General features: G+C 59.5%; 1 protein-coding gene across 1 annotated transcript in view; it reads left to right on the top strand.

Annotated features, from left to right (window-relative positions):
* Window positions 1-1523: 1523 nt before the first annotated feature.
* The window catches only part of ZCCHC24 (zinc finger CCHC-type containing 24), a 47771-nt gene continuing 27653 nt past the window's right edge, over window positions 1524-21641 (top strand). Inside the window, exons 1-2 of the mRNA XM_056113448.1 lie at window positions 1524-1898; window positions 14807-15007. Of these exons, the coding sequence (XP_055969423.1) occupies window positions 1662-1898; window positions 14807-15007 (438 nt within the window). The 5' untranslated portion in view covers window positions 1524-1661. The remainder of the gene's footprint in view (window positions 1899-14806; window positions 15008-21641) is intronic.

The following is a 21641-nucleotide window of genomic DNA, read 5'->3' as shown; positions in this document are numbered from 1 at the left end:
CCCAAGCTTCCTGGAGCTCGTAGCCAAGACCGCAGCCAGGGAGGGAGAAAGCAATGTGTGTGTGTGTGTGTGTGTGTGTGTGTGTAGCGGGGAGCCTGAGGTCTCCCCCAGCCCCCCTTGGAAGCTGAGTTGTCCTGGGGACGGCAGTTGTCTTTTCTACCCGCCCAGGCCCCTTCTGGGCTCTTAGACTCCTGCCAGAGCACCCCAAGTGGGCTGGGCCCAGGAGTCCCTGCGGAGGAAAGGGGCGAGAAGTGAGGTGCTCAGAGAGCAGAAATAGGAGAAGGAAGAAGGAGGGGACAGGAATGGGGGGTTGGAGGAACTGCCCCAAAAGTGATTCTGCAGATGGAAGGAATTAAGTGAGAGGGGGAGGGCTCCTACCATGATAGGGAGGGAGAAAGGGCTGTGTGTGTGTGTGTGTGTGTGTGCGCGAGTGTGTAGGACAGTGTGAGTGTGTGTGAAGGTGCGAGTGTGTCTGTAAGGTAGTGAGAGTGTGAATGTGTGAGTACATGACTGTGTATGTGTGAGAGTGTAGAAGACTGTGTGACTGTGTCAGTGTATGAGTGTGCGAGCATGTGAGTGTGTGCATGCAAGCGTGTGAGTACAGGAAATGTGTGCGTAGGAGTGGAAGGTGTTAGTGTGTGTGCATGTGAGCGTGTGAGTACAGGAGTGTGTGTGCGTGAGTAGAAGAGTGTGAGCGTGTGTGTGCATGTGAGCAGAGGAGTGTGCGTGGGTGTGGAAGAGCATGCAAGCGTGTGTGTGCATGTGAGTGTGTGAGTACAGGAGTGTGTGCGCGGGAGTGGAAGAGTGTGAGCGTGTGTGTGCATGCGATCGTGAGTACAGGAGTGTGTGCGTGGGTGTGGAAGAGCGTGCGAGCGCGTGTGAGTGTGTGCATGCGAGTGTGTAAGTACAGGAGCGTGTGCGTGGAGTGGAAGAGCGCGCGAGCGCATGTGGACGCGCGAGTGAGCATGACCCGTGTGTGAGCGTGTGTGTGCGTGTGTGTGTGTGTGTGTGTGTGTGCTGAAGGGAAGCAGAAGGCAGACAGGCGCTAACGGCGGAGAGAGGGAGGACGCGAGGAGGCCGAGCCGGAGGAGACTCCGCGGGCAGGAGTGACACCGCGGGCGGGCGGGGCGAGCGCGAGGGCTGGAGCCGAGCGGGGCCGGCCGGCGGGCGAGCGGGCGCGAGCGGGGGCCGCCCCGCGCCCGCTCGCCCCGCCCCGCGCCCGCTCGCCCCGCCCCGCGCCGCGCCACCGGCGAGGAGACAGCCAATGGGGGGCGGGAGAGGCGCCGGGAGGCGGGACCCGGGCGGAGCCGCCGCGGAGCGCCCCCGGGGTCAGCGGCGAGGCAGATAGCGGGCCGCGGGGGGCGGGGCCGGGGCGGGGCCGGGCCGCGGGGGCGGGGCGGGGCGGGGCGGGGCCTGCGCCGGGGGCGGGGCCTAAAGTTTCCTGCCCAACTTTCGCCGGCCGCTCCCTCGGCGGCGCGCGGGGCCGCGGCAGTCCGGGGGCGGCGGCGGCGGCGGCGGGCGGAGCGCGGCGGGCGGCGGGCGGCGGGCGCGGGGCTCCGGGCGGCGGGCGTGCTGGTGGGCGCAGGCTCCCCGGGGCCCGCCCCTCCCGGAGCGGGGGCACGGCCGGGCGGCCGGGGAGGGGCCGGCCCCGCCGCGGCAAGATGAGCCTGCTGTCGGCCATCGACACGAGCGCCGCGTCCGTGTACCAGCCGGCCCAGCTGCTCAACTGGGTCTACCTGTCGCTGCAGGACACGCACCAGCCCAGCGCCTTCGACGCCTTTCGGCCCGACGGCGCCGCGCCCCCGGAGCTGGCCTTCGGCAAGGGCCGCCCGGAGCAGCTGGGCTCGCCGCTGCATTCCAGCTATCTCAACAGCTTCTTCCAGCTGCAGCGCGGAGAGGTAGGTGCCCCGCGCGCCCCCGCGCCGGGCCGGCTCCGAGCCCCCCGCGCCCCGCGCCCGGCCTTCTCCTGCACCGCCCGCGCGCCCCTCCCTCTGCGCCCCGCGCCCCGCGCCCCGCGCCGGGCCTTCTCCTGCGCCCCCAGCGCGCCCCGCGCGCCCCGCACGCCCCGCGCCCCCGCGCCGGGCCTTCTCCTGCGCCCCCCGCGCCCCCCGCGCGCCCCGCGCCGGGCCTTGTGCGGGCCCCGAGCTCCCCGGCTGGCCCGGCCCTCCTTGGCCGCGCTGCGCTCGGCGGTGCCAAACTCGCCGCCCCAAGTCCCCGGGGCGCCGGGAGCGCGTCACCTCCCGGCCCGGCCGGCCCCTCCCGGTCCGGGGCTCCGCGCCCCGCGGGGACTGGGTGGGGGCGCCGGGTGCGGAGGGGGCGCTCGGGATCGGCTCCAGAATGCGGGGGCGCGGCCAGGGCGGGGAGCCCCTAACGAATGTCCTTCCCACGCCCAGCCCTGGCCACCGCGGGCGGGGACGCGGCCGCGCGAGTCTGCCCCGGCCTCTGCGAGTGGCCTACAAACTCCCCGCGCCTCTCGCGCCACCGAGGGCCACCCGGGAGCCCTGGACTCGCCCCCTCACCGGGGGACCCCCCCCCAGCCCATCCTCCAGCTGCTGGTCGGGCCCAATCTCATAGGAAGTGGTTTTGAGGGCTTGACCCCACGGTCCGCGCAGCCTGGACGGAAATGAAAGGGAAATCCTCCGAGCGCGGGCAGGGGGCCCGGGCGCTGGCCGCCCCGTCTGCCCGGACACCGGCTCTGCGTGTGGCGGCGCCCCGCCGCGGAAGGGGCCGCTTCCTCCGATTGCCGCGCCCCCCACTCACCTCGGAGGGGGCCTCTCCAGAGCCTTCCCTGATGCCCCGTGCAGACCCCACGACGCCCTCCTGTTGCCTTCTTGGGGCAGTTGCAGTCCCTCTCCGGGGTCCTTTCCTGTTCCGTGCCCGCCGCCCTGGGCAGAAGCACAGGAGGGTCTTCTGGGCGCCCGGGTTATTTCTAGGAGGGGAGGGGCCCGTGTGTGTGCGTGATTGTGGGGGAGGGTCCCCTGAGGTCCAGCCAAAGCAAAGGAAGGGACGATCATTGGGAGGGTCAGGAAGAGGTGGCCTTGGTGTGGGCCCAGGAGTCCACAAGGCTCTCCCCTCTGGAATCTCCCATTTTCCGGACCTGCGGGCCTAGGACCTGCCTCCTGCAGCGGTTCATCCTCCTGTCGTCTGCACCCATCTCTTCTGGAGTTGGCTCTTTCCCCTGACGCTTGTTGAGCGCACATGGGGGCCTCTCAGCTACCACCATGGCCTCTGGGGCCAGGATCAGCACAGGAGCACTGACAGTGGCAATGACAGGGGTGACTTGATGTGGGAACCCCAAGGGGTGGTCACTGCCTTCCCAGGGGGGGGATCATCGAGCCTCCCTGGCCTTCCTCTGCCCCACTTGGCAGCCCGGCGGCCCACAGTGTGGGTGTCCCATGAGGGGCTGCAGAGTCTGAGAGTCCCCATGGGTCAGGAGGTTGCCTCCTTGGGGACATTCCGGTCCCAGAATCTCTGCCCATCCGCGAGGCCTGCCGCCTCCAGTCACCCTCCTGCTTCTTCCCTCAGTTTCTCCCAGGGAAGGTGTGGAAGAGCCCCACGCAGTGGCAGAGAACTCACTGTCCCTGGGCCTCAGTTTACCTGTTCTCTAAATGTGTAGTCTCTGGGCCAGAGTGACAGCACAGCAGGGAGGGCACTTGCTTTGCGCATGGCTGCCCCAGGTCCCTGTATGCTCCCCCAAGTCACACCAGGGTCACTCCCGAGCATAGAGCCAGGGGTGACCCCTGAGCACCACCAGGTACAGCTCTCCCTCCCCCCCCCGAGTTAGTCTCTGCTCTCCCCCATACCCTGACAGTCTGAGTGAGGGGAGAGAGGGGACCTTAAGCACAGACCTGGCGGTCTCAGGGGGCAGCGGGTGGCGCCCTGCCCTCCCAGAGGCTCATAGGCTCTCCACCTGCTCAGCTGCCCGGCCCCTCTGAGAGGCTCGGTCTGCTTCTGGGGACGGACCTTTCCTCTGTCCAGGGCTTAGCCGGTGACCTAATACGGCCCCAAAAATAGCAACTGGCTGAGAAGGCAAGAAAAAAACTCCCCCCACCTGAAGGCTCCCAGGGGGCGGTGGGGAGGGTGAGAGCCGTGCAGGGCCCCGGGCGCGGGAGCGTCACGTTCTGTGTGCGGCTGGCAGGCCCATGGCAGTGCCTGAGGATGTGACTTGCATGCTGACCGCTGACCACGGCCTGTTGGAGCCAGCCCGCCCCCTCCCACCACAATAGCAAAGCCCATGAATGCAGCTGGGATTTGGGCGGAGGGCTGAGACGGGGCACAGAAGCGCATTGTGCCCGGGCCCTCGTGTGTGCAGAGCAGGGGAGGACCACGCTCTTTGGGGTGCAGTGGCGAGCACCAGCAGGCTGCCCGTGGGGATTGGGGGCTGCGGTGCCCAGTCCCTCAGTTGGAGGTCGGTGCCAGGCCACTGCAGGTTTTGTGCAATTTCTACAGAGGCCTCAGGGGTCTGGGGGCCCCCCAGGAGCTGCTGGGGCTGGCTCCACGAGGGTGTTGTGCCCTGAGGGGCACTCCCCCGGCCACACACTGAGCCCCTTCCCTCTTCGGGGGGAGGGGGCGGCTTCCCTGTCGTGGTTGTCGGGATCAAATTCATCCCCTCTGCCCTTGTTGGGTGCGTTAGTTCTTGGGCCCCTGCCGATGGCATGCCCCAAGGCCATCTTCAGGATGGTCTGTGATGGGACATCGGGTGCTCTGTGGGGGTGGGCAGAGGACAGGGGCCTTGGGGTCACCTGAGTCTGGACAGCAGAGCATCGACATTGCCTTGGAGTCGCACACGGCCTGTGACTGCACTCCAACCCTGAGGTGCATGCCTGGCAGTGCCCGCTGTCCACTGTGCATTCGCACGCAGGACACCTGCCGGCCCTTGTGAGCATCTCAGTGTGAGCGGCGCTCACCTTGGCGCTCACCTCTCACTGCTGGGGTCATTCTGGCCACACCCGGGACCCTGCATTCATACCTTCAGCACCCGTTTGTCCCCCACTGGAGACTTGACAAAGTATCCCAAGACACCTCCTAGGGACTGCTGGGAGGTTCTGCTTTTAGGGACATTCAGGAGAGACAGTACAGCATGTAGGGGCTTGACTTGCACACAGCCAACTCCGTATGGTCCCCCCGAGCTCAGAGCCAGGAATGGCCAAGAGTAGCACTGTTAATCGATTTTTCTCGAGTGGGCCCAGTAACGTCTCCATTGTGAGACTTGTTGTTACTGCGTTTGGCATATCGAATATGCCAGGCTCTCCGAGAGGGGCGGAGGAATCGAACCCGGCTCGGCAGGGCCCTCCACGTGCAAGGCAGAAGCCCTACTGCTGTGCTACCGCTCCAGCCCAGAGCCAGACCAGGAGTAATCCTTGTGTAATCCCTGCTGGGCATGGCCCCCAAACAGAAAACTAACCAAACTCAAACACAAATTAAAATGCTTCTAGGGTCTGAGGCTAGGACATGAGTGTTGGGAACCCTGCTTAGCATGATCAAGGCCCAAGTTCGGTCCCCGAAGCCTCCTGGTGCTCTCCCGACCTCTAGTGTGCCCTGAGCTGTCGGCCCACACTGCCACTCGCTCCCGGAGAGTCTCAGCCTCCCTGCACACACCCCTGAGTGCGACTCTGCAAAGAAATTCAAAGCTCCCAAGGCTGACAATTGCAAGGTGTTTTGTTTTGTTTTTGGCCGAACCCGGTGATGCTCAGGGCTTCCTCCTGGCTCTGTGCTCAGGGATCACTCCTGGTGGGCCTGGAGAACCATGTGGGGTGCTGGGCATCAAACCCGGGCCAGCCATGTGCAAAGGAAACCCTCCCCACTGTACTAATGGTCCGGCACAACAGTCGGAAGGTTCTCCTGTTCTTTGGTGCCCCTGTGCCGTGGGGTCCTGACACTCACGAGTCTGAAGAGTGATGTAGGGTGGGGGTGTCTCGGAGAGGGCAGATGCTCACCCAAAGTCTCTGTGGCCCCCTCCCGGGATGGGTGGTCGCCCACCTGGCCCTTAGTGCAGTGAATTCAGATCCAGACACGGAGGCCTCGTCCAGGCCCCTCACTCAGTGGATCTCAGTCCAGCCTCAGTGGCTGGGCCCGTGCGTGTCCCCTTCTGGAGAGGAGCAGTCACGTAGTGACCACTGTCGGTAGTGGGGGCAGGTGCTTAGAGGAGCTCCGAGCCACTGGGGTGGTGTCTTCACCTCCCCTGAACCCCCAGCAGCTAGGGAGATGGTGCCGCCGCAGGGCCCAGGAGTCTGACTGGAGTGCTCCCAGCCCCTCGTCCTGAAGCTCACACACGTCAGACTCAGCACCAGGGACCTGACCCACACCCTTATGCGTGCAAAGCAGGCCCAGAGCTACTGATACACTCCCCCGGGATCAAAGTGGGCATCTTGCTTACAAGGAACGGAAGCCGGCAGCTTGCCCCACAGAGCCGCAGCGGAGCCGAGTGTACACTTACGTATTTTCGGTGGTTTTATTTTTATTATTATTTTTGTTTGTTTGGGGGCCATAGCCAGCGATGCTCAGGGGTCACTCCTGGCTCTGCACTCAGGAATCTCTCCTAGCGGTGCTTGAGGACTATGTGGGATGCTGGGGGTTGAACCTGTGTTGGCTGCATGCAAGGCCGGCGCCCTCCCCACTGTCCTATGACTCCGGCCCCCCGATTTCCGTCTTCTATCTAGGAGGGTCCCTGTGGTGAGTTCTGCTGGGCTCCAGGTTGTCTGGGTCATTCCAGTGCAGGCGGGAACCCAGGGCTAGGTCAAGCCTCGCACCCCTGCTGCATGGTCCTCACCCCACTCCCTGGAAGAGGGGCAGCCACTGGCCTGCACCCGGGGTTTCTTCCCAGGCCCAGCCCCTCCCCAGAGACCAGCCCAGAGCTCCTTGAGAGGTGAGTCCCCAGCCACAGGCGTGGAGCACCTCCTCGTCCTTCTTTCTCTGTCTTGGGGCCGCACAGGGCTGCGTAGGTGCTCGGAGGACCCTCTGCAGTGCTGGCGATCCAAGGAGCCGACGCCCCACCCACTGCACCTCTATCTGCTACTTTTGTTTCTTGTCAGGTGCTGTGTGACATCCCTGATGTCCAAATGGGGAAACCGAGGCTCTTAGAGGATGAGCTAGCCGGGGGAGAGCTGAGGCTGCAGTGCGTGATCGAATGCCTCAGGGGTGTGTGTGTGGGGGAAGTGGGGGGGACAGAGAGAGGGAGAGAGGGAGGGAGGGGGAGAGGGAGGGAGGGGGAGAGAGAGGGAGGGAGGGAGGGAGGGAGAAAGGGAGGGAAAGAGAGGGAGGGAGGGAGAGAGAAAGAGGGAGGGAGGGAGGGAGGGACGGAGCTGTATGCTCTTCTGTTTGCCCTGACCACCCGTTCCCTTAAAGTTTTTGAGAACTGAGCAGTGGCTGTTGTATCCATGGCCCCTGTGCCTGTCCCCCAAAGTGTGTAACTCCTTCTGCACGCCCTGTGCCCCGACCCTCTGGTGGCCGGCTGGCCGCCCAGCTTCGGGCACTGACAGGCGGGCTCTCCTGGCTTCCGACCCTGGGCATTGACTCCGGGCTCCCCGGCCTCCCAGCTCACTGCAGCTGCATAGTGGCGCTGCCTGTCTGCTGTCCGCCCAGATCTCGGGGGTTGCGCCCAGTGGGCACCCAGCCCTTAGCCACACCTTGGTCCCATGCCTGATGACAGTCCAGTTGGTGTTGACGAGATGGGGTCATGCAGGTCCCCTCCCCCCGGCCTGCGACGTCTCGCAGGAGCCAGGAGTGTGCGAGGTTCTTGGCCCCCCGAGGATGTGGAGGTGGCCAGTCTGTCTGCTCAGCGCAGGACCAGAGACCAGAGAGACCGTGTCTGTGTGTCGTTCCTGGGGCCGTGGCACCCTCGTGCACAGTGTTTGTGTTTTGGGCCACACCTGGTGGTGCTCAGGGCTTATTCCCTGTTCTGCACTCAGCAATCACTCCTGGCCATGCTCCAGGGGCCAGTTGGGATGCCAGGGATTGAACCTGCATCAGCCGTGTGCAAGCCCAGCGCCCTCCCCGCTGTGCTGTCCCTCCATCCCACCTGGTGTTCACGGTGGTGTCCTTAAGGCCAGCTCAGAGTGGCTGTTGCAGTGACTGTGGGACTCCTTCCAGTGCTGCTTCTGGTCCCTGAGTCCTTCCCCGTGAGCCCCAGGAAGGTGATGGCAGTGGGGGTGCAGGATGGGGGGGGCAGAGAGGATGCCCCTGTCTCTGCTTGGTACCACAGTGGCCACATCTGCTCCGCACCGCCCCCCCCCCCCCCGCACCCGAATCAGAATCTTCCATCCAGCACGGACACACCGGAACTGTGCCTCCCATGGCCCTGGGGAGTGGACCCAGGACATGGCGCTGGGAGGGGCTGGATGGGCATGACCTCGCAGCCGCCCTGCCCTCTCCCGACCCACCAGCTTGGGGCCTCACTTCCCTGTTGGCCTGTCCTTGTGTGCCTGTTTTTGTGCCACCCCAGCAGTGTTCAGAACTTACTCTTGGCTCTGCACTCAGGGATCACTCCTGGTGATGCTCTGGGGACCCTTTGGGGTCCTGGGGCTCGAACCCGGGTCGGCCACATGCCAGGAAAACACCCTCCCTGCGGGGCTGTCTCTCGGCTCCTTGACCTGCGTTTGAACCAGCTGCGCTGGTCCATTTCACCTACCCTCACCCGCACACCTGCCTTTGTGTGTGTGTTTGCACACGTGTGTGTGCACATGCATGTGTATGTCTACATGTGTGTGCCTGTGCACACCTGTGCCTGTGTGTGTGTGCGTGCGCAGGATAGCATGTGTGAAGCCCAGATGCCCCAGAGTGAGTCTCTGTGGTGCCGAGTGCACGGACGCATCTGTGCTGTGGAGCAGAAACGGTGAAGCACTTTGCGATTGTTGTTCTGTTTTGTTGTGGGGCCAAGCTTGGTGGAGGTCAGGCCTCGCTCCTGCCTCTGTGCTCAGGGCTCACGGGGCCGCAGGAGTCATGGGGTCCTGGGGATTGAATCTGGTCGCGTGCCAGGCAGGTGCTTCCCCGAGGTGCTATCCAGGCGCAGGGGCCGTGATGCTGAGCGGTGTGGGTGGGAGCTTGTGGATGGGCACGGCCTTGCCCACCTGGCTCTGTGCGCTTGGCCCGACCTCACCAGCCCAAGCTTGCTGGAGTGCCCTGCTGGGCTTCCTGCCTCTTCCTGCCGTGGGCTAGGTCCCCACTTTCCCTCCCCAAATCTCTTCTCAGAACCCCACCCCTGGGCCAAACCCCCTCTCACCCCCAGGGCCAGCAGAGGCCAGTGGTAGCTCAGGGCTGGGTGGCCTGGACGGTCCACCAGCCATCTCCCTGCTCCCTGCCTTCGTGTCTCGGTCCCCGTCCAGTGTGCAGTCCTCAGCCTGTGCTGCCTGCCTGCCCCTTGGGCAAGTTCTGAGCTTCTCAGGGCCTCAGTTTCCAGCTCTGTAAAATGGGCCCACCAAGGCCCAGCCACGGTGTGTCCTTGCCAGGCGTAAGAGGACTGAGATCCTGACCTGCTGACGGGAGGGGAATAAATTTCCATCTCCCCTGGCCAGCCTCCGACACAGAGTCCGCTTTCTCTCTGGAGTCCGAGGGCCTCCGGCTGAGGACAGGCAGGGCAGCTCAAAGACCAGGACCGGGTGCTCTGGGCCTGGGGGCCTCGTGGGGACCGCAGTGCTGTGGGCTCGGCGGAGCTGGGGCTGGCCGGGCGCCCGGGTAAGATCCTGGTGCGCCCCGGGTCAGCGCTGGCCTCCCTCAGGGTCTGGGCGCCTTGGGGTAAGTGGGAGCCCTGGAGTGTGGGTCTGCATCCCGCTGCTGTGCCTCCTCCGTGGAAGCCCAGGAGGCCCGAGGGTGGCACTGGGCATGGCTGGCCATGTTGGCGTGGACGGGCACTCGCCTTTCACCCCCATGGCCCGAGCTCCTCTGCTCAGAGAGGAAGCGACTGTGGAGGCTGGCCAGGGGCCCGCGCGGGCCCGGGAGCCGGCCTGGTGCCTGATCTGCCCTTCCGAAAGGGGCATCGTGTGGAGGACAGTGCCAGGACAGGCCAGCCCGCGGGGGTGGGGAGCAAGTGACAGGAGCTCGGGCGTGCTTGGCCGTGGTCCTGCCCGGCTGTGGACGCCCCACACCACCGCAGGGCCACAGAGCAGGGAGGCGGCAGTTCCCAGGGTGCAATCAGTACCCTTTCTGGCACCCACAGACTTCCCCTTCCTCGGGCTGTTTGTTGCCAAAACAGTGCTGATTCCTGTGGATTTGCTGAAGTTTTACCCAGAAAGAAAGAAAGGAGGGGGGAGGTGGAGAGAAAAGGAAAAGAGAAAAGGGCGGGGGGGGGGGCAGGGAATGGAGGGCTGTTATTTGGAAATAGAGCTTCCCAGTCATGAGGGTGAGTCACGCCGTTCGGAACTTCAAGTTTCTTGTCGGAGTGAATGTCTCTGGGTTCCGAGTGAGGGGTCCGCGCGGCCCACCACCACGCGAGTCTGGGGGCTTGGCCAGGATGCAGCCTGCTTGCTCAGGATCCGGCCCGGCGTGCGGCTGAGGCATCGCAGGGAGACCCTAGCCCTGTGGCCCCCCTCCCCCACTGCACCACAACACGGTTGATCCTGTGGTTGATCCTGGCTGGGGCGGGGGTGTTCCTCATGGGGACAGTCCACCGTGAAGGACAAGGGCTGGCCACAGCAACGGGGGGGGGGGGGGACAGTGAATACCCCGAATACCTCACCCTTGCCGTGGGCCAAGGTGGCAGGTCCTTCCCTGCCTGCTCTCCTCCCGCCGTGCCCGGCCCTGCCTTGCCCCGTGGCTGCGTCAGTCTGTCTGTCTGCAGTGGGACCCAGCAAAGTGTATCAGGTGACTCTTTCCCTCGTGGACCAGCTACTTTTTTTCTTTTTGGTCATACCCAGTGGTGAAACCCAGGTGCTTACTCCTGGCTCTGCACTCCGGGCTCTGTGCTCAGGGCACTATGTTGGGTGCCAGGAACCAAACCCAGGTTGGCCACCTGCAAAGCAAGTTCCCTACCCACTGTGTTATCTCTCTGGCCCCACACCACCATTTTGGACTCATTGGTTCTCCTCTGTGAAATGGGACAGCGGCTCAGTTGTGGAGAGGAGCGCTGGCTCCACCTGAGGGTTTGCTGGCTTGTGCCTGCTGCGGGTTCAGGTCTGCCCCGTGTTCACAGAGCGCTCCTCTGAGTGACTGCAGTGCTTGCAAAGTGGCAGAGACCTATGAAGTATGCAGAAGCATTCTGTCTTTTTTAAAAAGACGTACTTGAATTAAAAAATACCCGGTCCCTGCTGGGGGGAGGGGAGCACTTGCCTTGCATGTGACTAACCCGGGTTCAATCTCCATATCCCTGAGCCCCACCAGGAATGCTCCATGAGCACAGAGCCAGGAGTCAGCCCTCAGCACCATCAGGCAGGTCCAAAAACAAAAACAAAAAAATGATGTCTGGGGCTGGAGCGATTGCACAGCAGGTAGGGCATTTGCCTTGCACGCGGCTGACCCGGGTTCCATCCCCAGCATTCTCTGTGGTCCCCTGAGCACTGCCAAGAGTAATTCCTGAGTGCAGAGCCCAGAGTAACCCCTGAGCATCGCTAGATGTGACCCAAAAAGAAAAAAAAAAAGTCTAAATATTGGACACACATTAAAAATACCCTATTTCAAAGAAAAGTTGAGCATCATCTGAGCTGCCAGGAAAATGATCCCTGCATAGTCTTGTCTCATGAGCCAGCCTTCGAGGGCTAAGAGCACAGGAACTCTGCGGGGTGTCTGCGTGCTGCTGCACCCGCCCTGGCTGTGGGCGGTGTCCTGCGGACAGCTCCCTGCGTGTCCCCCCCCCCCCCCCCGGGCTCCTGACCGTGCTGGGCAGGAGAGCAGAGGGAGTCACAGGGGCCTTCAGCTTCCAACCCAGTGCCAGCCGCTCTCTGCCGGCCACGTGCGGTTCTGGGCTGCCCTGGAGCTGAGCCTTGTGTCTGCTCCACATTGCAGACCCCAGCAGCCAGGGGCCCGGGGGGTACAGGCCCAGCCCGGGTTGCCAGGAAAGGAGGCCCCTTGCTGGGAGGCTGTGTCATCGGGAAGAAGTAGGGACTTTCCCGGGCCGCATCCCCGGGACCCGGGTCTCAGCTCACCTCCCCAGCCCTGGAGGGTAGGCAGGCTGAGAAGGTCCGCTGTGAGCCTCTGTCCGCCCTCCATTGTAGGGGCCCGGGGCCACCGCCATGGCACAGTGAGGAAGGCACTTGCCTCGCCCCGGCCAACCTGGGCTCGATCCCCGGCACCCGGCATGGTGATCTGGCGTCCCGTGATTCCTAACAGAGCCAGGAGTAACCCCTGAGCACCGCTGGGTGTGGCCCAGGAAAAGGGGGACTCCCAGAGCAACTCCCTCTAAGGGGCTGCGCTCCCCACTTTGGAGCAAAGGAAGTTCGGGGCTTCTCGGGTGCTCCCCGGCTCAGCAGTGAGCATTCCTGGGGCTCAGAGGCCTGCAAGTGCTCAACACCAGGCCCAGGCTGACCACCGACCATACTTGGGACCAGCCTTGGTTGTACACCAGGACGGGGCCACCAATGTTCTCGGCCAGCCTGGGTGCGGGCCCCACCATCCCTGAATTCCAGCGTGTCTGGTGTCCCGCAGCCCGTGACTCCTATAAATAGAGGCCGTATCTGCCAGGGGGCCTCAGCCGCCCCTGCTTGACGGCGGGCGAGGCATCTGGTTCCTGTCAAATGCAGTGGGAGAGCTGGGCCATTTCCTCCCGGCCGCAGGGGACAGAGCTGGGACTCACACAGCTCTTCGGCCTGTCCGTGGTGGGGCTTCCACCCGATATGCTATCTCCCACTGCATCCTGGTGACCACGAAGCACCGTGCGCTGGCTGCTGCCTGCGTGCCAGGGTGAGGGGATGGGAGTTCACGCTTCATGGTGGCCCTTAGAATACCAGGGATGAACTGGGCCTGCCCCTGGACACACCAAAGGGGGACTCCAGGAGGAGCCAGTGGGCAGCCAGCACCTTTCCCCAAGTCTACGTCTGTGCACACGTGTGTCTGTGTAAATGTGTAAATGTCTGTGTGAGTCTGTGTGTCTGGGTGAGTCTGCGTGTCCATGACTCTGTGAGTCTGCATGTCTATGACTATGTGTGAATCTGTGTCTGTGACTGCATGTGAGTCTGCGTGTTCATGACTGTGTGCACATGAGTCTGCATGTCTGTGACTGCACGTTGAGTCTGCATATCCATGACTGTAGGTGTATGTTTGCATGTCAGTAACTGTATGTGTGAGTCTGTGTGTCCGTGACTATGTGAGTCTGCGTGTTCGTGACTGTGAATCTGCGTGTTTGTGACTGTGTGAGTCTGCTTGTCTGATTATGTGAGTCTGCATGTCTGACTGTGTGAGTCTGTGTGTCTGACTGTGCAAGTCTGCGTGTCTGGCTATGCGAGTCTGCATGTTTGTGAACTGTGTGAGTCTGCGTGTCTGATTGTGTGAGTCTGTGTGTCTGACTGCAAGTCTGCGTGTTCGTGACAGTGTGAGTCTGTGTGTCTGTGTGAGTCTGCGTGTCTGACTGTGAGTCTCCTGTCTGACTGTGTGAGTCTGCGTGTCCATGACCGTGTGAGTCTATATGTCCATGACTGTGAGTCTGCGTGTCTGACTGTGCGAGTCTGTGTGTCAGACTTTGCGAGTCTGCATGTTTGTGACTGTGTGAGTCTGCTTTTTTGTGACTGTGAGTCTACGTGTCCATGACTGTGTGAGTTTGCATGTCCATAACTGTGTGAGTCTATATGTCCGTGACTGTGAGTCTGCTTGTCTGACTGTGCGAGTCTGTGTGTCTGACTGTGCAAGTCTGCGTGTCCGTGACTGTGTGAATCTGCATGTCTGACTTTGTGAGTCTGCATGTTCGTGACTGTGTGAGTCTGCATGTCCGTGACTGTGTGAGTCTGCGTGTCTGACTGTGTGAGTCTGTCTGTCTGACTGTGTGAGTCTGTGTGTCTGTGACTGTGTAAATCTGCGTGTCTGACTGTGTGAGTCTGCATGTCCGTGACTGTGTGAGTCTGCGTGTCTGACTGTGTGAGTCTGTGTGTCTGTGCAAGTCTGCGTGTTTGTGAACTGTGTGAGTCTGTATGTCTGACTGTGTGAGTCTGTGTGTCTGTGTGAGTCTGCGTGTCTGACTGTGAGTCTGCGTGTCCGTGACTGTGTGAGTCTTCTTTTTTGTGACTGTGAGTCTACATGTCCATGACTGTGTGAGTCTGTATGTCCCTGACTGTGTGAGTCTGCTTGTCTGACTGTGCGAGTCTGTGTGTCTGACTGTGCAAGTCTGTGTGTTTGTGACTGTGTGAGTCTGCGTGTCCGTGACTGTGTGAGTCTGCATGTCTGACTTTGTGAGTCTGTGTGTTCGTGACTGTGTGAGTCTGCATGTCTGACTGTGAGTCTGTGTGTCTGACTGTGAGTCTGCATGTCCATGACTGTGGGAGTCTGCGTGTCCGACTGTGTGAGTCTGTCTGTCTGACTTTGTGAGTCTGTGTGTCCGTGACTGTGTAAATCTGCGTGTCTGACTGTGTGAGTCTGCATGTCCGTGACTGTGTGAGTCTGTGTGTCTGAGTGTGAGTCTGCGTGTCCATGACTGTGTGAGTCTGCGTGTCTGACTGTGTGAGTCTGTGTGTCTGACTGTGTGAGTCTGTGTGTCTGTGCAAGTCTGCGTGTTCGTGAACTGTGTGAGTCTGTATGTCTGTGTGAGTCTGTGTGTCTGACTGTGTGAGTCTGCATGTCCGTCTGTGAGTCTGCGTGTCCGTGACTGTGTGAGTCTGCGTGTCCGACTGTGAGTCTCGTGTCTGACTGTGTGTTGTCGGGCCGTGGCCCTCCCGCTCACGGCTGTCTCTCGCAGGCGCTGGGCAGCAGCGTGTACAAGAGCACCTCGCCCTACGGCTCCCTCCACAACATCGCCGACGGCCTCAGCTCCCTCACTGAGCACTTCTCGGACCTGACGCTCACCGCCGAGAGCCGCAAGCCCAGCAAGAGGCCCCCGCCCAACTACCTGTGCCACCTGTGCTTCAGCAAGGGCCACTACATCAAGGACTGCCCGCAGGTGAGGCCCCGACCTCGGTCTGTGCGTCTGTCCCCTCTGCTGTGCCTCCAGACTCCAGAGCTCCAGGCCCCCATTCTTGTGCGGGACGGGGGCCAGCACCCCCTCGCAGCTCTCCGGAGAGCAGGCTCCTTACACGCACAGGAAGGAATGCGGGCCCCGGGCCAGGAATCCACATGTGCGCCCTCCCGGCCGCGCCGGGTCCTCGCCCTGCTGCCTTGGGGGGAGCATCCTGCCTGCCGGGGCCCTGGGCCGTGAAGGGGAGGCCTGAGGCCTGGCTCTCTCCAGAGGATGGAGGCCGCCCCGTCTCCCACCCGGTGCTTGCTGGGACAGGGCAGCCTTGGCCAGGGACGGGTCCCACAGACATGATGGTCATGACTCAGCTGGACGCGGCCCGGGAACCCTGGGCAGGGGAGGGTCATGGGCTTTGGGGACCTGGCATCAGGCAATCAGTGATTTTTTTTTAATCTCTGCTTATTATTATTTTTTTGAGGGTCACACTCAGCAGTGCTCAGGGCTCTGCACTCAGGAATCCCTCCTGGTGATGCTGGGGGATCTCTATGGGGTGCTGGGGATTGAACCCAGGTCAGCTATGTGCGAGGCCGGGACCCTCCCGGCTGTGCTCTCGCTCCGCCCGCACTTTCCTTCCTGAACATTCCCACTGTTTCTCCAGGCAGCCCTCTGTTGGCTACGTGTCATGGATATGGGATCCCGACACTGGTGAGCCCACATCCCCCACCCCGGCACGGGGGGGTGGGGCCGGTCCTCCCAGGATGGGAAGACCGGGAGGCACCAGGTGCCCAATGTGGACGTGGCAAGGCCACGCGGTAACGCTGTAGGTGCCTGCCTCTTGGGGTCTGTCAGGGGCACAGTCAGAAGTGCCCAATGGGCCCCTGGGAGCCTGTGGGAAATGCAGAGTCTCAGGCATCCCCCAGACCTGCCTTTCAGTGAAACGCTTCCCATGACGCATGGACACCAGTGGACAGGCCCACACAGACAGGGACTGGTGACAGCTGGTATCCTGGCATGGTTCGCACTGTGCACAAAGTCAGAGCCCCTGGCATGAGCCTCCCACCCCTCGGGGTTCTGTGGGCCAGATGGGAGGCGCCTTGGCTCCCTGGATCTGTTTGGCTCTTCCCCGGCTCTGTCCACCCCATGCTTTCCCCACCTGACCCCCAGCCAAAGGGGCTCCGTCCTCTTCCCCACAGAACCTCTGAGGGGGCAGGGCAGCGCCAGCCCTGCCCCGTGGAAGGAGACAGGTACTGCCCAGGCACTCTCTGGCCTGGTTTCCTTCCACTTGAAGAGCTTGGGACCCCATCGGTGTCATTTTAGGTAACACCTTGTGTGGCCAAGACTCGGCACCCAGGGGCTAGAGTGATGGGATCATGGGTAAGGTGCGCCCTGCAAGTGTTTACACCCAGTTTGATCCCCAGCCCTGCACCCGGACACCCAGGGCTAGGTTTCACCCTGAGCACAGAGCCAGGAATAGCCCTGGAGCACCCCTGGGTGTGACCTCCGAGCAAACAGCTGTAGACTTTACAGGGGATCATTTAACGGGCCCAGGAGGCCCTGGTGAGCAGGGCCAGTCCCACATACAGGGGGACACTGAGCTGGCCCTGCAGGGGCTTCCCGGGAAGGAGAGCCTGAGAGCGGTTGGAGGCCCATGGGGGAAGGGCGGCCGGGCCTGGAGGTGGGGGTGGGGGGTGACTGTGGCCGCCTGTGGCCCTGCCTGCATCCAGTCCCACACAGGGTGACCCACTCTTCCTTCCTGTGGGGCTCCTGCACCAGCGAGCGAGGGTCGGGCAGTGTGAGGCTGTGTTGTCCCAGATCCGCCCTGGCCTGTGCCGCCCCGTTTGCAAGGTGGGAGCCGAGAGACTGAGCTGCTTCAACTCTGTCAGACGGTGCTGATTGGCACGTGGCCTTAGGGGCTCGGGAAGGCTCGAGTCTGCCCCCGGCCCCATCTGGAGGCTTCAGGTGTCTGCACCAGCTGCTCATCGCCTGAGGGACAGGCCCCGGCTCTCAGTCTCTGTCCGCCCTCCCGTCTGGTCCCTGTCTCTGCCACCGCAGCACCCATGGCAAGTATTAAGAATGAGCAAGTTGGAGCTGGAGTGATAGCACAGCGGGTAGGGCGTTTGCCTTGCACGCAACCGAACCCAGGTTCAATTCCCAGCATCCCATATGGTCCCCCGAACATGGCCAGGAGTAATTCTTGAGTGCATGAGCCAGGAGTAACCCCTGAGCATCGCCAAATATGACCCACCCACAAAGAAAAAAAAAAAAGAAAGAGCAGGTTGATGAGCCTTTCTCAAAGCCATGGAAACGTCAGGTTCCAGTGAAATCCTCAGTGAGTGAGCGCTCAGCCACGATGTATGCGTGGAATGTGCGTCTCGGTAACGGCGCTCAGAACTGTGATTCCCACAACATGTGACTCACCCATTTGACGTGCACCTTGCGGAGCTTCCAGACTCTGGCCGGGCTGTCTAGCTGTCACCGCCGTTAATTATGAGGCATTCCTAGCATCTCAGAAAAACACCTTGTCTCCCGGACCCTCCTGCCTAGTAATCACTCATCTGCTTTCTCTCTCTGTAAGTTCATCCATTCTGGACACTTTAGACATGTGGAAGCCAATTCTTTTACTTCACGTATTATTTTCAGGGGTCATTCATGGAGTGGCATTTACTAGTTCTCTGGGTTTGGGAGATGTTCCATTCTGTTCCGTTCTGTTTTAGAGCTTTAAAGAATTGATGTTGCTTGTCTTTAAAGGTTTTGCAGTGTGTGAAGCTCTCTGAGCTTGCACTTTCTTTTGTGGGTAGAGTTTGGCCGGGGGATAGTGTGGGGCAGGGTTTGGCCAAACCGCGCGATGCTTAATCCTAGCTCTGCTCTCAGGAAACTTTTTCTAATTGCCTGGTGGGGACCATATGGGATGCCAGGATCAAACCTGGGTTGGCCACCCGCGAGGCAAGTGCCCTCCGAGCTGTTAACTCCAGCTCTTGACATTTCTTAATTCTTGTAGTTGGAATCTCTCCTCTCTCTAGCTCAAGTTTTGTCTGTTTTGTTGAACTTAAAAAAATTTTTTTAATCTGATTTCCTCTGTTTTTTTTCCATAAATTTCACTTTATTATTTCCTCCTTCCTGTCCCTCTGCTGTTGTTACAGTGAATATCCCTCCCCGTCCTTCCTTTTAGCTCGTGACTCTAATCTTTATTATTTTCTTCCTTGCTTTAGACTCAGTTCTTTTCTCCATTTCTTGAGGTGGGTTTTCTGTGATGGATTCCTCTTTATTCCGCTTCGTAATGTTTTGTAATGTTGGTACTTAAGTTGTACATTTCTCACTGAACTGTATCCTATTTGTTTTGAATTGTTACATCTTCATTTTTATTTATTGTAGGGTATAATCTGATTTCCTTTGGGATTTATTTTCTCCGCTCTATTTAGTTACTTAAGAATGTTCATAATATTCACATATTTGTGAGTTTCCCAAATATGTATTTTAATTATTATTTCTAATTTAATTCATATTTGTATTATTTCAGTGCATATGTGTCTTTGGTGGGAAGGTCAGAGGGAGTTGACCACAGCTGACAGTGTTCAGGGTTTGCTCCTGAATCTGTGCTCAGGGACCCAGTCTGCCCGTCTCTTTGAATCTAGTTTGTCTCCTCCAGACAGGGTATTGTTGGATCTTGGTTTGTTTTTAACCCAGACTGATATTTCTTGCCTTTTGTTGATATTGTTTAATCTATTCATTCGCCTTACTGATTATTATCAATCCTGTTTTGATGTAAGCTGTCGATAAAGTTGGAATGAAGTCTGTAGGCTTATTTTTCTTTTGTAAATTACTCATATATTCCAGGGGAGGGGCCGCTTGGTGCTTGGGAGGTGATTCTCAGGCGGGGAGGCACTTTGGCACATAGCCCCAGCCTCCAGAACGGTGTCCACCCTGACCACTGCCCTGTCTCCTGGTCCCTTGGGTCTGTGCTCCTCTCTGGTTGTTTCCTCTTAGATTAAGTAGTACTTTCTAATCAAACACTTTAAGTCCTTCAGGACTTCTTCACACACTATATATGTGAGTGTGTATTTTTTGTTGTTTTTTTGTTTGTTTGTTTGTTTGGGGATATTTCCAGTCTCAGACCTTCCCAAGGGACATGGGATAGAGCGATAGCACAGCGGGTAGGGCGTTCGCCTTACAAGCGGCCAACATGGCCGGCCCGAGTTCGATTCCTCCGCCCCTCTCGGAGAGCCCGGCAAGCTACCGAGAGTATCTCGCCCGCACGGCAGAGCCTGGCAAGCTCCCCGTGACGTATTCGATATGCCAGACACAGTAACAACAAAGTCTCCAATGGAGACGTTACTGGGCCCGCTCGAGCAAATCGACGATCAACGGGAGGGCCTTTACCTTTACCTTTACCTATTTCCAGTAGTGCTTAGGACTTACTCCTGGCTCTGTGCTCAGGGATCACCCCTGGCAGGGTTCAGGGATGGGGTGCCAGGAATTGAACCTGGGTTGGTCCCATGCAAGGCAAGCACCTACCTGCTGCTCCAGCCCTCACACTATAGCACTGTAGCACTGTCCTCCCGTTGTTCATCAATTTGCTCGAGCGGGCAACAGTAACGTCTCCATTGCGAGACTTGTCACGGTTTTTGGCATATTGAATACGCCATGGAGAGCTTCCCAGGCTCTGCCATGTGGACGGGATACTCTCGGGAGCTTGTCGGGCTCTTTGAGAGGGGCAGAGGAATCAAACTGGGGTCGGCCGCGTGCAAGGCAAACACCCTACCCTCTGTGCTATCGCTGCAGCCCCCTCACACTATATTTTATTTTATTTATTTTTAAATTATTTTAAATGTTATTTTCATAAAGTTGTCCACAATGGTTGTGTACATTCAATATTTCAACACACCGGTCCCACCTCCATTACGCCCTCCCACCACCATTATTTTGAATTTTCTCACCACCACTCAAACCTGCCCCACAGGCAAATGCTAGAACATTTATTTTGTATTGCTTGTTATGTATAGTATGGGATGTCTTTAAGGGTCTATCTCACAGTGATTCAACAACAAAGTGAAGAAAAAGAAAGTATGAAAGTATGAGATGTCACGCAGCTGCTTTTGCAGTCACGCGCTCCTGGAATTCCAAACTTTAAAAAATTGGGGTCCAGAGATATCCCTGCAGTGAGTTGCTGGGTTCCTAGATCCATCTGTGAGTCTCTGGATCATGGCCGTTAATGTGCTTCAATGGCACCCGAAGGCAGTTCATGGGTGTGACAGCCAGGGCCCTGGAAGGTGGGGAGATGGGGAAGGGCGGCCCGGTCCTGACCCCTTGAGGCCTGGCGCTTCGAGCCACTGGCCCAGCACACCTGAGTTTTTCAGCAGATTTAGTCTCTTTGTGTGGGGGCGCAGGACAAGCCTGTGAAGATCGGCCGTGAGGGTGGCTGCGATTGGGTTCTGGAGGTTTGCAGCTGTCAGCGTTCATTTGGGGCAGGGGAGGACGCCTACTCCTGTCTGAGGCGCCCTGGTAAAATCAGACTGGTGCGATGTCCAGAAACATCTCTGCAGCGAGCTGCTCAGTTCTGAGAGTCATTTGTGAGTCTCTGGATCATGGTCGTCAATGCATTTAAATGGCACCCAGAGGCAGTTTGTGGGCGACTCACACTGTATTTTAAAGCTGTTTCCTTACTTGGCTTATTTTGCACTCAGTTTTCCAGTTTATGCTAGTTTGACTCCAGTAAGATGTATTAGCCTTCTATTGTATAATATATATATATAATATAGTATAGTATACACACACACACGTATATATATATATGGTTTTGTGGCTATATTTGGCAGTGCTCAGGGCTTACTCCTGGCTCTGTGCTCAGGGATCACTCCTGGTAGGGTTCAGGGGATGATATGGGGATCAAGGGATTGAACCCCAGTCAGCTGCATGCAAGGCAAGTGCCCTGCGGGATTCTAGCTCTCTGGCTCCATGTTTCATCTATATATGCTGCAGATGAAACACTGTAATTTTTACCTTAGGGCTGGAGCGACAGCACAGCGGGTAGGGCGTTTGCCTTGCACGCGGCCAACATGGCCGACCCGAGTTCGATTCCTCCGCCCCTCTCGGAGAGCCCGGCAAGCTACCGAGAGTATCTCGCCCGCACGGCAGAGCCTGACAAGCTCCCCGTGACGTATTCGATATGCCAGACACAGTAACAACAAAGTCTCCAATGGAGACGTTACTGGGCCCGCTCGAGCAAATCGACGATCAACGGGAGGGCCTTTACCTTTACCTTTACCTTATATGATTTGTTTTTTTTTTTTTTTTTTTAGCTTTTTGGGTCACACCCAGCTATGCTCAGGGGTTACTCCTGGCTCTGCGCTCAGGAATCACTCCTGGAGGTGCTCAGGGGATAATATGGGATGCTGGGGATTGAACCCGGGTCAACCGCGTGCAAAGCAAACGCCCTACCCGCTGCACTATCGCTCCAGCCCCCCCTTATGTGATTTTCTATGTTTTCAGAAGCTCCAGGAATAAGGGAGGGCGGTTGTATAGCCACAGTGTTCCTAGTACTCAGCGTCCTGCTCTCGTTCCCCGACGCTTCCTTTGCTCTTGTGAAGTCAGATCGTCATGTAGAGCCGTTTCCTTCGCTCAGAAC

The sequence above is a fragment of the Sorex fumeus genome, unplaced genomic scaffold, assembly GCF_029834395.1.
Source record: "Sorex fumeus unplaced genomic scaffold, SorFum_2.1 ptg000020l, whole genome shotgun sequence".
Classification (NCBI taxonomy): domain Eukaryota; kingdom Metazoa; phylum Chordata; class Mammalia; order Eulipotyphla; family Soricidae; genus Sorex; species Sorex fumeus.
Note: the sequence above shows the minus strand (reverse complement) of the source record. Positions and strands in the feature narration are given on the sequence as shown.